At 40.4% G+C, this 13,190-nt stretch overlaps 2 protein-coding genes across 11 annotated transcripts in view; one reads left to right on the plus strand and one right to left on the minus strand.

Annotated features, from left to right (window-relative positions):
- PTPRZ1 (protein tyrosine phosphatase receptor type Z1) overlaps positions 1–5,358 on the plus strand; it is a 145,315-nt gene extending 139,957 nt beyond the window's left edge. For all 6 annotated transcript variants that reach the window (XM_052789390.1, XM_052789392.1, XM_052789391.1 and 3 more), the window contains 4 exons: positions 1,199–1,345; positions 1,622–1,764; positions 2,494–2,629; positions 4,317–5,358. In XM_052789390.1, the coding sequence (XP_052645350.1) occupies positions 1,199–1,345; positions 1,622–1,764; positions 2,494–2,629; positions 4,317–4,457 (567 nt within the window). In that variant the 3' untranslated portion in view covers positions 4,458–5,358. The remainder of the gene's footprint in view (positions 1–1,198; positions 1,346–1,621; positions 1,765–2,493; positions 2,630–4,316) is intronic.
- Positions 5,359–9,868: 4,510 nt separating this feature from the next.
- The window catches only part of AASS (aminoadipate-semialdehyde synthase), a 512,915-nt gene continuing 509,593 nt past the window's right edge, over positions 9,869–13,190 (minus strand). For all 5 annotated transcript variants that reach the window (XM_052790491.1, XM_052790490.1, XM_052790489.1 and 2 more), the window contains one exon: positions 9,869–12,461. In XM_052790491.1, coding sequence (XP_052646451.1) covers positions 12,343–12,461 — 119 coding nt within the window. In that variant the 3' untranslated portion in view covers positions 9,869–12,342. The remainder of the gene's footprint in view (positions 12,462–13,190) is intronic.

Raw genomic sequence — 13,190 nt, forward strand, 5'->3', positions numbered from 1 at the left:
CTCCAGGACTTCTACTTTAGTTGTAATATGGCTTCTTCAGCCACTATTAGGTAAGGGGAGAAATATGAAGTTGTTTCTCTCACTCATCTCCTAAACTTACAAACAAATGTTTAGCAAGGATTTATCTGACTCTAAACAGCAAAGGAAGCTCAAGTGTTCATCCTGCATGTGTAATTTAATAACAAATGAATATATTTTTCAGTTACTAGAAATGGAGGAATACCTGAGAGCTTTTAAGTTGGTACTTGAGGTGTGGGAGGGTATCATGTTTGGTAATGAGATTGGAGGAAATCCGTGCAAATGCTTGGAGAGTCTTGCATGATTGGAAAAACATGTACAACCAAGACAATGTTTGTTTTTTTCTTCTCATCAAATGTTTTATGAATGTTACACCTCCTATAAAACAGCTGAATTTTTAAGTTAACCTTTGTAATAAGGGAGATTGTTTTGCCAGGAGGTGCTGGTTCATTGTGATCCCAGTAAGAAAGGCACTCAGACTCTGTAAAGTGTCATTTAAAATGCTATTTATTAGAGGCAACACTAGAAAGGAGAGGGTAGTATAGATAATCTTACATCCCTTCAGATGCTAGGAACCCAAAGTTGTGCAGTGTTGAATGTATCTCTGATCAAAGTACATCACGCCATGGAGCTCCTGTCCATGGAAGGGTTACCCCCATGTTGGTCATTCAAGCTATTATAGGATTTTCTTAAAAGAAAACAACTCTGTTCATCACTTCTGCTGTCAAACAGAAAGGATGTTCTCATGAGAACTTCTTTCTGCACTTTTAGATAATTCCAAGGCCATGCAGGTGGCGTAATCGTTGGTGCTGGGTGGGAGCTGCCTGCAGACTCCTCTGTTACAATCAACCAGCTAAGTTTATCCTCTGGCCATGGGCTATGGGCAGCACAAGACAGCCTGAAGGCCAGGCTGAACATGTGGCACAGTGCACATGTTGACTGTTAGGTGGGTTCCTATCTCCACGGTGTACAGTGGTCTTCTGGTCAGGTTCACTACAGAGGTGTCTGAAAACCATCACTTGTGACACTCGTAATCCTACTCAAATTTTGATTTGTCAATTTAAATCTAGCTGGCTGCATTGATTACATACGTGGCACATTATTTATGATGTTGGATTAAGTTTTATTTTAAGAGCTGAACATTAATTAGTTTTATGTTTGTTTTTTTTCTTTCCTGGAGGCTGAAGATGAATTTGTATACTGGCCAAACAAAGATGAGCCTATAAACTGTGAGAGTTTCAAAGTTACTATGATTGCTGAAGAGCACAAGTGTCTGTCTAATGAGGAGAAGCTCATAATTCAAGACTTTATTTTAGAAGCTACACAGGTAACACTGTCATAAACCTGTAACTCAGGACTTGATTTGTTAAAGGTAATGCCTACATTTTGTTACATTTTCTATGGTAAATTAGTGGTAAAACACCCAGGGAGAGAGTAGCCTCTGTAGGTAGTTTGGTGACATTGGGAATAGGATTGTCCAACCTCCACAGCAGTAGGATTATGTATCTGGAAGCTGGAGCTGGACTGGAAGAGGGTGAAGGACAAGAATAAAGACAATCAATCTTTTACTGAATGGATTTATGCTTTTTTTTCTCCCTTCTAGGATGACTATGTGCTTGAAGTGAGGCATTTTCAGTGTCCAAAATGGCCAAATCCTGATAGTCCTATTAGTAAAACTTTTGAACTGATCAGCATCATCAAAGAGGAAACTTCCAACCGTGATGGACCCATGATTGTACATGACGAGTAAGAACTGCAGCTTTCAGTTTGTTTTGATGTTTTTCTGTAGAACCATCCTTTCATCTCATCCTTACATTCATGTTGCGTTGATGGTTGGACTTGATGATCTTAGAGGTCTTTTCCAAACTTAATGATTCTATTCTATTCTACTCTATCTCATTTAGAATGAAAGCCACTGAAACAAGGCAGAAAGTCTGCACCTAATAATAGTGCTGCTACTTCTGTTTCAGCTGCATCAACAAGAGAAACATTTTTATTTTATCACACTTCAATGTTCTCTTTTCAATTCTATCATTTTGATACTCCAGATGACTGTTGAGTAGGACACTGGAGAGGAAATCAATCAGGGCTTCATTGTCTGTTATTGAAAGAAGTAAGACTATTTAGATGAGGCACCTTACCCTTTTCCAGCTGTTTAATAATGGCCAAAAATACTGAAATGTTGAAATACTGAAGGACCTGACCCATTCAGGATTTGGTTAGTAGAGGATTATAGGGAAATAACTAAGACTGGCTTTTAAAGACTCTCCAGAAGTTGTAGCCAGGTGCTGTGAACGTTGTGTTAAGGCACTGCTGGCCATGCCTATGTGATCTTTACAAGATCACATGACAGAAATTAATCTTATCAGTTTACCCTGGATTTTGTATTTTCTCCAGCTGTAGAAACTTGATCCAGTTTCTAGAGACTTTTTTTGTGTGTTTTGGTTTTGTTTGTTTTCTTTTTACTTTACAAAGGCATGGAGGGGTGACAGCAGGCACTTTCTGTGCATTAACGACACTGATGCATCAACTGGAAAATGAGAATTCAGTGGATGTTTACCAGGTAGCGAAGATGATCAATTTGATGAGGCCTGGAGTCTTTACAGACATTGTAAGTAATAAGCAAAATGTGTGCATTTTTTTTGTCCTATGTGTGGTATTATTAGCATGCTTAGATCTTAGCGCAACATTACTGAACTATTGGCATCTTAGTTTCTGCATGAGTTATCAAAACTGTCTTCCAGAGGTGCTGTAGTGGACCTGCTGCTTATTCCAAAACAAAGTATGTCCTATGAAAACCTGTTATGGGGTTATCAAGTAGTCATATTCAAAATGTGCAGAGCTGTCACCATCATCATAAAATCCGCAGTACGTCATGTAAATGAAGGTTTTAATTCAGCAGGAATAAAATTGTACTCCAGGTAGACCCTGAAGTAGTTAGCCTAGTTTTCCATTTCAGGATGGACTTTGATCTTTCATGAGCCATTGAATGGTCACCATTGTCACTGTGCTTACAGAAATTAAAAACCATGAAAAGTATAACAGATAAGAATTCCTTACTAAGTCAGTGTCACTCAAATGAAAATTCGTCACAGAAATGAAAAACTATGAACACTGCCCCTTTGGTCATACCACTACAATCTGACTGCTGTAGAGCTACAATGAGCGTACTAAGGAGAACACTTCAAGAGTGAAATGTTAGGGTTAGCATTATCACGTTTTTGACAGTAAAAACAGGACATGAGACAGGATTGACAGATGTGTCTGCCACTTGCCCTGCCCAGCTAGTCCAGACTGAGGAGCCTGGCAGACAATGGAGTGAAAATGGGAACTCTTCCCACCTCAACGGCACCATCAGGACCTTCACTCCTCTTGCCCCAGGAGCCTCCAGCAAGTACCTGGGCCCTTTACCTCAGATTTCCAGTTTCCCAGCCTACTGCAGATTTTCAAATTCATTGCTCTTTCTACCCCATATCTCTTAGTCCAACCTAATAGTCCAGACCCCAAACCCCACTCTATTTAGTCTGTCTTACTGCTCCTCACTCCTTCCATCACAGAAATTCTTTATCCTCATATATCCATCCTAGAACCCCAAATATTCCTCTGCCCTTTCAGAGCATCCACTGTTACCTGGTGCAGCACAGCCTTTGCTGTGCCTGCTTTCCCTGCAGAGAGCATCCAGCTGTTTCCTCCTTCGCAGCCCACACTGCAGTCAGTCCAGCTGGCTTCTGGCACTCCCCGTTTCCCACTGCACCCAGCTGAGACCCTCCACTCCCTCTAGGCAGTGGCCTCCTCAGTGAATCTTCCTACAAAGTCTCGTCTCTCTTCCTACCTCCTCTTCCTGGCAGGATCTTCATAAACAGTAACTGCAAGTACCAAAAAGAAAAAAAGAAAACAAAATCTGCCTGGATAGAATTCAGGGCACAAAAAATGAGAACATACTCAAGGAGAAAAAAAGCCAACAGACAAACAGTAGCCCTAATCCTGACCCGCTTCAGTCAATGGGAACTTTGCAGTTGACTTTAACAAGGATCAGGTTCAGCACATAGTATTTCTTTTAAATAGTTTTCTCCCCTACCTGTACTGTGTTCCTTAATGTTGTGCTTTACATTGTGTACAGGGGGAGCCATTAGTCAGAAAATTAATAAAGCTGCTAAGTAACACAATAAATTGTGGAGCACAATACATTAACAGACTGACACATCAGCTGTTAATTAATTTTGAGTAACAGTGTTACAAGATAATCTAGCGTTATTATTTCTGACAACACACTGACTATATCCTCTTTTCTTCTCCAGGAACAGTACCAGTTTCTCTACAAAGCTATTCTCAGCCTTGTCAGCACAAGGCAAGAAGAAAACCCTTCAGCATCTATGGACAGTAATGGCTCAGCTTTACCCGATGGAAATGCAGCTGAAAGTTTAGAATCTTTAGTTTAATTAACACATCAAGTTAAACACACACATACCTACATCACATCATTCACACCTGGAGTTTACTATTATTATTTTCAGTTTTATACTTTGTAGGGGCGGAAATCTGTCCAGTCACTATATATATAATCAGATCCCAACCGTTGCTCGAACAAACAGTCATTTCTGTTACATATGACTTTACTGTGGAACTTTTATCATTAACAATGTGTGCCTTTTCTTGAAAGATTTCTTGTAATACTTTGTTACGTCTGGACTAACTTGAGTGACTTTTACAGTGTTTCTAAGAATTGAATTGTGGTATGTTTTTTCAGTATTAGTTTTTGATTTATCTGGCTTTACTTTTAACTTAAAATTATCATATTTATAGATGTTAGGGGATTCTCAATTACAAACATGTCATGGGTTTAGTATTTGATTTATTTGCTGTATTTATAACAATTTACATTTGCTAGAAATATAACTTTTAATATAGTAGAATGTAAATAAAATACTGTTCTCCATAACATTCAACATTTTAAGACTTCAATTAGACATTTAGAATAGTAATCTGATACTTACTGTAAATACTGCTACTTCTGTAGTGATCCATGGACCAAATTTATATTTATAATTGTAGATTTTTATATTTTACTACAGAGTCAGTTTTCTAGTTCTGTGTAATTGCCTTGTTAAAAGATGTAGTCCACTATGTTTTTATTTTAACAAAGTCTTCTGATATATAATTGTGCATCTTAAGCAATTAACCTTCATATAGCTGCATGTGATTTTAACTTTTTGTGGGGAAATAGAAATGATTTTGTTTTGAAATGAGTTTTTATGAGAATAACACCTGTACTTGGCATTGTTAAATTGTTTTTACCTATGGCATCGCAAAAATAAATATAAATATTCCAGTCTGTGCTTAGCAGTCTTCCACATACAGTAAACAGTCTTCACTGTCACATAGGAGAGCTTTTACTTACAAGAAGAAGGACTCAAGGCTGACCTGGAAATGGCTGCTCTTCCCATGGAATCTGTGAGTTCAGAAGACACAACTGGAAAACTTTTTTGTTATTTGACCTCTGTTCCACTTCCACCTGTACCCCTAGTGTTCACATTAGCTCCTTTTTTAGCCTCTCCTTGCACATCTCCCATTCTGGTTGCCCACAGGCTAATGGGCTGTCCCAGGCCTCCAAATTGCCTTAATTGCCCCCTCACAAGACTTCTCAATGCTGGCTTTGCATCAGATCATTCATTCAGCTGCTGAGCTCTTTGCTGCCTCCTTTGGCAAAGCCAAAGCCAAACTCTGGGCAGCAATAAAGCAAGTAATCTCTGCAAGAACAAAAGCAAAATGTTTCAACTTGGCCACTCAATTGTTTTCTGTAACCTTCTCAATTGGCAAGAAAAGATACTGATTGTACTTAAGGTTGCAGCACTGAGAAGGGTGAAGGAGCCTGGAGTGGAATAGATCTTTCTTTAAAACTACCACAGGCCATGAGAGTAACTGTTTTCTCACTTTGGTACCTTCAATTGCTACATAGAAATATTGAGAGCAAAGATACTGTTCTGGACTAGAATGCCACAGAAACTAATGGACACTCTCTAAGATGAAATCTAAGGATAGGAGAAGACGGACCTGATGCGGTCTTGTAGATTTTAGTCGACTGATTCCAAAGGCAAGGGTATGTGAGGGATCTCAGTGTGTCAGCAGATCGATCTAGACGCCTTCAGCAGTGTGGGATTGAGGATAGGTGGAGCTGCAACAAAGCCAAAGCAAATTCAGGTTTAGCGGAATCTAAACAGTGGAAACTTTAATAAAAATCCTTATGCTGTCGATACATGAAATGTTTCTCCAGCCTGCTCTCTGTCTCTTTGCACATAAACAACCTAAGTACCTTTTCTTCATGGGCCTCAGTTTTGTTACAGCCATACCCAAATGTGAAACCTCTGATGCTGCTACTTAGATCATCTCAGCCATACATGGTATTACCAACACGGTTACCTTGGTAGTTCTGGCCTTGCAAGCTTTTGTTTCCGAAATGTCTCCACCAGAGTTTGGCCTTCCCTCGCATAACTCCCCGTGAAATGCAGCCAGCCTTCATGGCACGCTTTGTCACAGCTGTCACCTGCTCACTCTTGCTCTCTTTGGCAGTTTCCCCTCTTGTGCCCAGCAGTTTCTCAGGATCTGTGCAGGTAGCTCAGCCTCGGGCCAGGGGTGCAGCCACGTGCCTGCAGATACTAGTACTTGTCTCTTTAGTTCAAAGCCAGAACTAGTTGATTGAATAATTCGGAAATGAGGGAACCTCAATTCCTGATCCAAGACATCTTTATTCAGCTTTTTCTGTCTTCCCACCCCCCCCCCACCCCCCCCCCCGTGGTCTTTGTCATACCTTGCATATTTGCTAATTCTGAAGTCCAGGAAGAATGGGACTGAGATCTGATTTCTAAGTGCAAGCAAACTTACAATGTATCCCTAGCCAAGTTAAATGTCTTTCTTTGAAGAATAGGATCTAGATTTTTTTTTTCTTACTACATTTGTGTTATTTTGGGAGTGAAAAGAGTTACAAATGTACAGAATGGGCTCATTGTCTCAAACGATATACATTTTTGTAACACTGTTGAGTTATACATGCACATTCTTCACAGCTTTCAGGCACAAAGTGGATATATACAAAAGTGTCTTAACAGTTGCTCTTTGAGGAAGGAATATCTTCTTTTTCCAGGTGGCCTGGGGGTTCCTTACTACTTCCTCTAAAGCACTCAGGTTGACCAACACCCTCCATTTGCACATCTAGGCTAACGAGGACAGCGATATTATATAATTCCCCCCCCTTCTCATTCCAAAAATACAGAAACAATATTTTTCCTTTCTTAATCTGTAGGGGTGCCCATATGAGAGAGGTTAATTGTGATCTTATGGCCATTTGCAAACCATATTCCATAATCTTCTTAGCTTATACTTCTGCACTTCACCACATTAGCACACAATAAGAGAAACTATAATGCTCCTGTGCTACTTCTCCAGCCTTTTCTTTGGGAAAACTGGCTTGTAGCCTCACATAACTTGATGCTTTTTATTTTGATATCTTCTATTAATGTATTTACAGTTTCATATAGTCGTATATACAAAGTCTTTTTTAGGCTAATTAATTCTACTACATTTTTCAAGCCTCTGTGGACCAAAAGCAAAAAAAAAGAATCCTCCTTTCTAAAAATCCCATCTTGATATAACTGTTCCTTTCAACCTAAATGTTTTGCAGACATTTTAAAATTATAATCCAAGGAATCAGCTGTTGTTCAAGGTTTCTTCCAGAGATGTTTGTAATCACATTCATCATCTTAGCATGCTGACAAGTTATTTAAAACATAAGTGCTTAGGATAATCTCTTTACTCACACATATTGGTTCTGATCTAGAAAAAAATAAGAATCATAAAATAAAAATCTTCTATAATCTTCAACCATGATGGATTACAGATTTTAATAAATGCGTGTCAGTTCCTCTCTCAGACAAACGCCATATTCTAATTAATTTTTTTCTTGTAATCCAAGCTACAGACTCAAAAGACATATAGCCTGCCTTCTCAAACTGGGTCAAGTGTGGAAAAGATGTTATGTATATCTCCTGCAAGAAGTAGGATATTAATAAACAATGTCAGTTTAAGATTTATGGTTTTTACAAAGCTGTAAGAAAGACATGTGGCAAGGAAAACTTGGTTAGTGAGCTTCCTCCTAAGAAATCAAAGGTAAGAAGTAGAGAGTTAAAAAAAAAGAAAACTTGAGTAATTTACTAACATCACCAACTTTTTAGTGATTGAGGTGTTGAGATTTAATACGGAAAAGCTTTACAAAAGCCAGCAATAAATGAGGACTAGAAGTCATACAAACACATAGCTATAAGTACAAAGCAGCATATTAGTTGAAGATCTTAGTATGGACTGTGAAAATCAGTTGACTAAGCTAGTTAGTTAGCAATATTTTATCACAATGCTTTACCTGGCACAGTTCATTGCAACATCCTAGGATAATGTGTGTTATTTCACATGGCTTGAAATGTTCTGTGGTAAATGCGTACTTCGAGATGAGTTTAGCAAAGTTAAACTCATTTCTCTCTCTGATTGTTCTGAAGCATAAACAAAGCTGGGCTGGGGAGAGGAGCTGTGTTGTTGTCTTGTTGGGATTAAAAAAAGAAACGGGGACCCAACTACTACTGTAAGTCTGAGGCGTCCCAGGTTAGTCTTGGTTTTCACTGCGTTCCTGCAGCAAGGCTAAGGTCTGAGCACCCATTTCTGTTACACAGGTTTGTGCTTTGGTGGATTAGGGACTTGCCTTTCAAAGGGACAAGAGGGAAGAGAAGTCTCTCAGGACATTTAGCCACATTTCACCTGATTCCCCTCTGTTTCCTATTGCATTCTTTTCTTTTTAGAACCAAAAAAGTAGAAAAAAAACCCTTCTGGCTTACTGAACTCATTCCCTTGTTTTAGCAAAGTCACATCCTGTGATGCTGTAATTAGTCACATTGTATTTGAGATGGTCTGACTTGCCTTGATTAATTCTGCTGGACACTCAAAGCTAAATTTCTTTTTTCTGCCCCTCCTCATTAGTTTTCAGCCTAATCACAATCACTTTACCCCAGATATTTTTTCCCCTTAAACAGCTGTTGTGCCATGAGCACATGCCCTTTGTCCAGCAGTCACACTTTTGTGGTCCAGTCCCTGAGAAGGGATGTAATTCTCATCTACAGGAATATCCGGGGCAGAGAGAACATGAAACATTGAGGCAAGGAAGGGAGTCTGAGTGCAACGAGGCTTGAGCACCTCCATCTCAGAAAGAAACTGGGATCTTACCTGTCATGGAGAGCTGGCACTAGACTAAGTTCCAAAATGAAAAAATGAGAAAGAGACATACAGTGACAATCTGTTCCTTGCAGCGTGATGTGAGCCAACAACTTAAGAGCCTTTCAGCCCAGGCAGTGACAGCAGAAACCAAACCACATATTCAGCTGAGCAAGGCCCTCAAGCTGAGATAGATAGGCAGTGAGACACCAAGCTTTCATTTCTTTTCTTCCTGGGGTACAGGGAGACATTATACATCTACTGTTCTGCAGCTTTCCACTTAAGTAGCTGTCCTTGTGCCCAAGCACAAAATGTGCTAAAAAAAAATTGCATCTCTTAAGATATTATAGCTGAAGATGATGTCTAGATACAGATATATATATATGTGTGTATATAAATATATATATGGGTGTTAGATGTGGATGCTTAAACAATCCTTGAAGAGTCTTCTCTTGTGAGTCTAGCAAGAAGTATGGAAAGGTATTTCATGTACATAGAGAAGTCCATGTGTAGACACCCTTTCAATATAACCGTCTATGTAAAAAACCAAATCCCATTCATATACATCTCATTAGACTGTAAAGATGACATGACAAAGAAACACAGGTTTTCAGATTTATTTTTCAAGCAATCTTGCGTGTAAGATACAATTATCTTTCCAATAATATGCAAAGAGAACTGAGAAGTCTATAATCTTCATACAAAAGCTGAGCAATTAATTCATTTAAGTCTAAACTTTTAGAAAACAAAAAGCAGCATTGCACTGGGAAACAGAAATATATTCTGATACAAAATGTTTAAAAATAGTAGCAGTGTTTCTTGAAGAAAACACTCTGTAGTGCTCATTCTTTTTGTGCTCCAAAGAGATTACATACTTTTTTAAAATTCCAATTTTCTTCGCATACTGCATTTCCTAGTCAGAAAAGCAAGCAAGGTTCATGCATATATACAGAATCACAACTCCATGGTTGTGTATTTGTGGGGCAAAGGAGGGAACAGAGGATTCTCAAGTGAAATCCTGGTCTCACCAAGCACTGGACTGGAAGGGACCAGCAGATACAAGTCTAATTTTAACCCTTAGTTGTAGGCCTTTAATCTACCGGGGGAAGGAGGAGGCAGCAGAGAACAGAACATTCACTGCAGGCTCCATCCTTACCCCAGCCGCACATACCTGCCATACAATAGTCCAACAGCCTGTAAGGTCAGCAGGAAGCAAAGCAACCTAGTGGAGCCAGGATTTCATCCAATACTCAGAACATGCATGGCACTGTAACAGAATCCAAATTTGACAGTACAAAAGCATTCAGTGGTTCAGTATAAAAAGCCCTCCTCTTTGACAATAATACTCTGCTCTTCATTCTTCCTTCTCCCTTTGGCTCCTTTAACCCTCCTCTTTCTTTGTGACAGTTGCTACTTCATTACACATGCACAAAGAAAATCCAAATCCTGAGTAGCAAGACTTGGGAGATCAAAACTTCAGCTATTGTTATGGCTGCTTTTCCTGCTGGGCAGAGCAGCACCTGGAATTCCAGCCCCTCGGGACCGTGATAATAGCACTATGCTTCTCAGGAGGTAAAAGGCTGTGCGTTTATCAGCAAAGTGCACTTGTGAGCAAAGTTGAAAGCAGACAGCTGCCAGCATCCATATTCAGCTTTAGAAAAGGGGAGCTCCAGGCAGTTGCACAGGTACCAGTGCAAATGGTATCATCTGCCCACAGCATTGCATCTTACAGGCCTAACTGGTGAAGCCTAAGCCATGCTTGCATTGATTGCAAGGTCACATAGAAATCCCTGAGCAAAAGCCACAGAAGCAGCCCTGAACTGGAAGGAGGCAACTGCTGTTTTGTCAGAGAGAAGCTGCACTCAGGCTGCAGTTCAACTCTGGGCTGATGCGGCTAAACTGCCGCTAGAGCCGGGCTGGCATGTCTGTGCAGCACAGCACTTAGCATCAAATGAGCTGGTACGCTGGCAAACTCTCATCGCTCTGAAGTGGCACTGTACTGAGTAATATGGATAGGCTCCCAAATGAACGCTTCAAAAGCGTGATGGCAAAAGGACAGAAGCTAACTCAAAAAGTAGTGATTTAAACCTCTAAGCCTACTGCATTTCAAAGCTGCTTATACTACACAGTCTATTCCCTTTGTAACAGTGCTTAACCTGGACGAGGCACACAGTGTAAGTGGAAAGAGTAAACATGTCATTTGGAGCAGCTTCTAAGCACATTAACTGTGTTGTATTTCAGAATGCCCTTCCTAGCTGCAGAGCTAAATGCTAATGTGCTGCCTTCACAGGACAAGGCAACACGTAACAGCAGGTATTTCAACATATTGCAACCAGCTTCCACTCTGTAATGGGAAAGGTTATGGGGGGAGGCTTGCTTTAAACTTCCTCCCTCCTCCAATTAAGTTTACATTCATAAGAAAGGGATTTAAAAAATATTAAGATCTAGGATTCAAATATTTAACAACTGAACATTTTCAAGATTTAACAGGATCTTATTTGCTAGTAGTGCAGAATTTCTAAACTATTTTTTGCGTATTGTTATTGTGAAAACATTCACAAATGCTGTTAAAGGGAAAGGGACAAGACTTAAAATTTAAGTATCACTTTCATCTCTGTTATTCTGATAAATTATTTTTACCAAATGAACAATTAAACTTAATCAATGGAATTCATTAACCAGACTTTTCCACTACAAAAGAATCCACTAATAGATTTTTTTCTTTCAGCTTAAATTTGTCTCAATAATAACCTTTTATACACTTAGAAGACAAACTCTATTAATAAAAAAAAAAACCTCCCAAGATATTTTAGGAAAGATATAAGGAAAGATCTGATTGATGCTGAAACATGGACTTGAAAGCATAACAGTTTTAAGAGGAGAATACCACAATTCATGCATCTGTGTATCTACAGTTTCTACATCAGTCAGGCGACCGGTTTTACGGAAGGCACCATTCGTGTGTGAAACAGCAGGTGCTGCCTTTAGCTGGTCCAAATTGAGATTCTTAAAGGGGGCGGGGAGGGGTGGGGGAACCAAACAAAGCCAAAACCCAATTCAATCCACCGCTTCCAGTTACTGTTTGATAACACTGCGAGTACTGTACACAATGCCTTCGGCCCGAACACGTTCAAGTATTGGTCCATAAACATTCTTCATCAATGGTATAACCATGCCTTTGGCATCTATTTCACCTGAAGTAAAGGTAGGGAAAAAAAAGCATTAAGTGCTCTACTGGGTTTACTCGGCAAGGCTTTGGTAACAGGGGGGCTGCGGGGCGGGCGGCCTGTGTGAGGAGAGGCCGGGGCTGCCCCATGCCGGACACAGCCGGTTCCAGCCGGCTCCAACCCGCCCACCCCGGGGCACCGCTCAGCCCCGCGGCCACGGATGGGGCGCCTCAGGGAAAATTTAGTTAAGAAAGGGCAAAACGCCACACAACAGTGAGGAAAAAAGTGTGAGGAACAGCCCTGCGACACCACGGTCAGAGAAGGAGGCGGGGAGGAGGTGCTCCAGGCGCCGGAGCAGAGATTCCCCCGCAGCCCATGATGAAGCCCACCTGGAGCAGGGGAAAAGCACAACAAGGAAAGAGCGGCAGAGAGGAGCTGTTATGGACTGACCACAGCCCCCATTCCCAATCCCGCTGCGCCGCTCGGGCCAGAGGGAAGAGGCTGAGGAGTCAGGAATGGAGAAGTGAATTTGAGTCTGGGAAAAGGGAGCGGGGGAAGGTGTTGTAATTTGTCTTTTTTTTTTCCCCTATCCAAACCTATTTTAATTGGCAACAAATTAAATTAATTTTTCCCCGAGATGAGTCTGTTTTGCCCGTGATGGTAATTGGCAAGTGATCTCCCTGTCTTTATCTCAACTCATGAGCTTTTTCATCTTGTTTTCTCCCCCTGTCCTGTTGAGGAGGGGGAGTGGGAGAG

This window comes from Harpia harpyja, chromosome 6 (assembly GCF_026419915.1).
Source record: "Harpia harpyja isolate bHarHar1 chromosome 6, bHarHar1 primary haplotype, whole genome shotgun sequence".
Classification (NCBI taxonomy): domain Eukaryota; kingdom Metazoa; phylum Chordata; class Aves; order Accipitriformes; family Accipitridae; genus Harpia; species Harpia harpyja.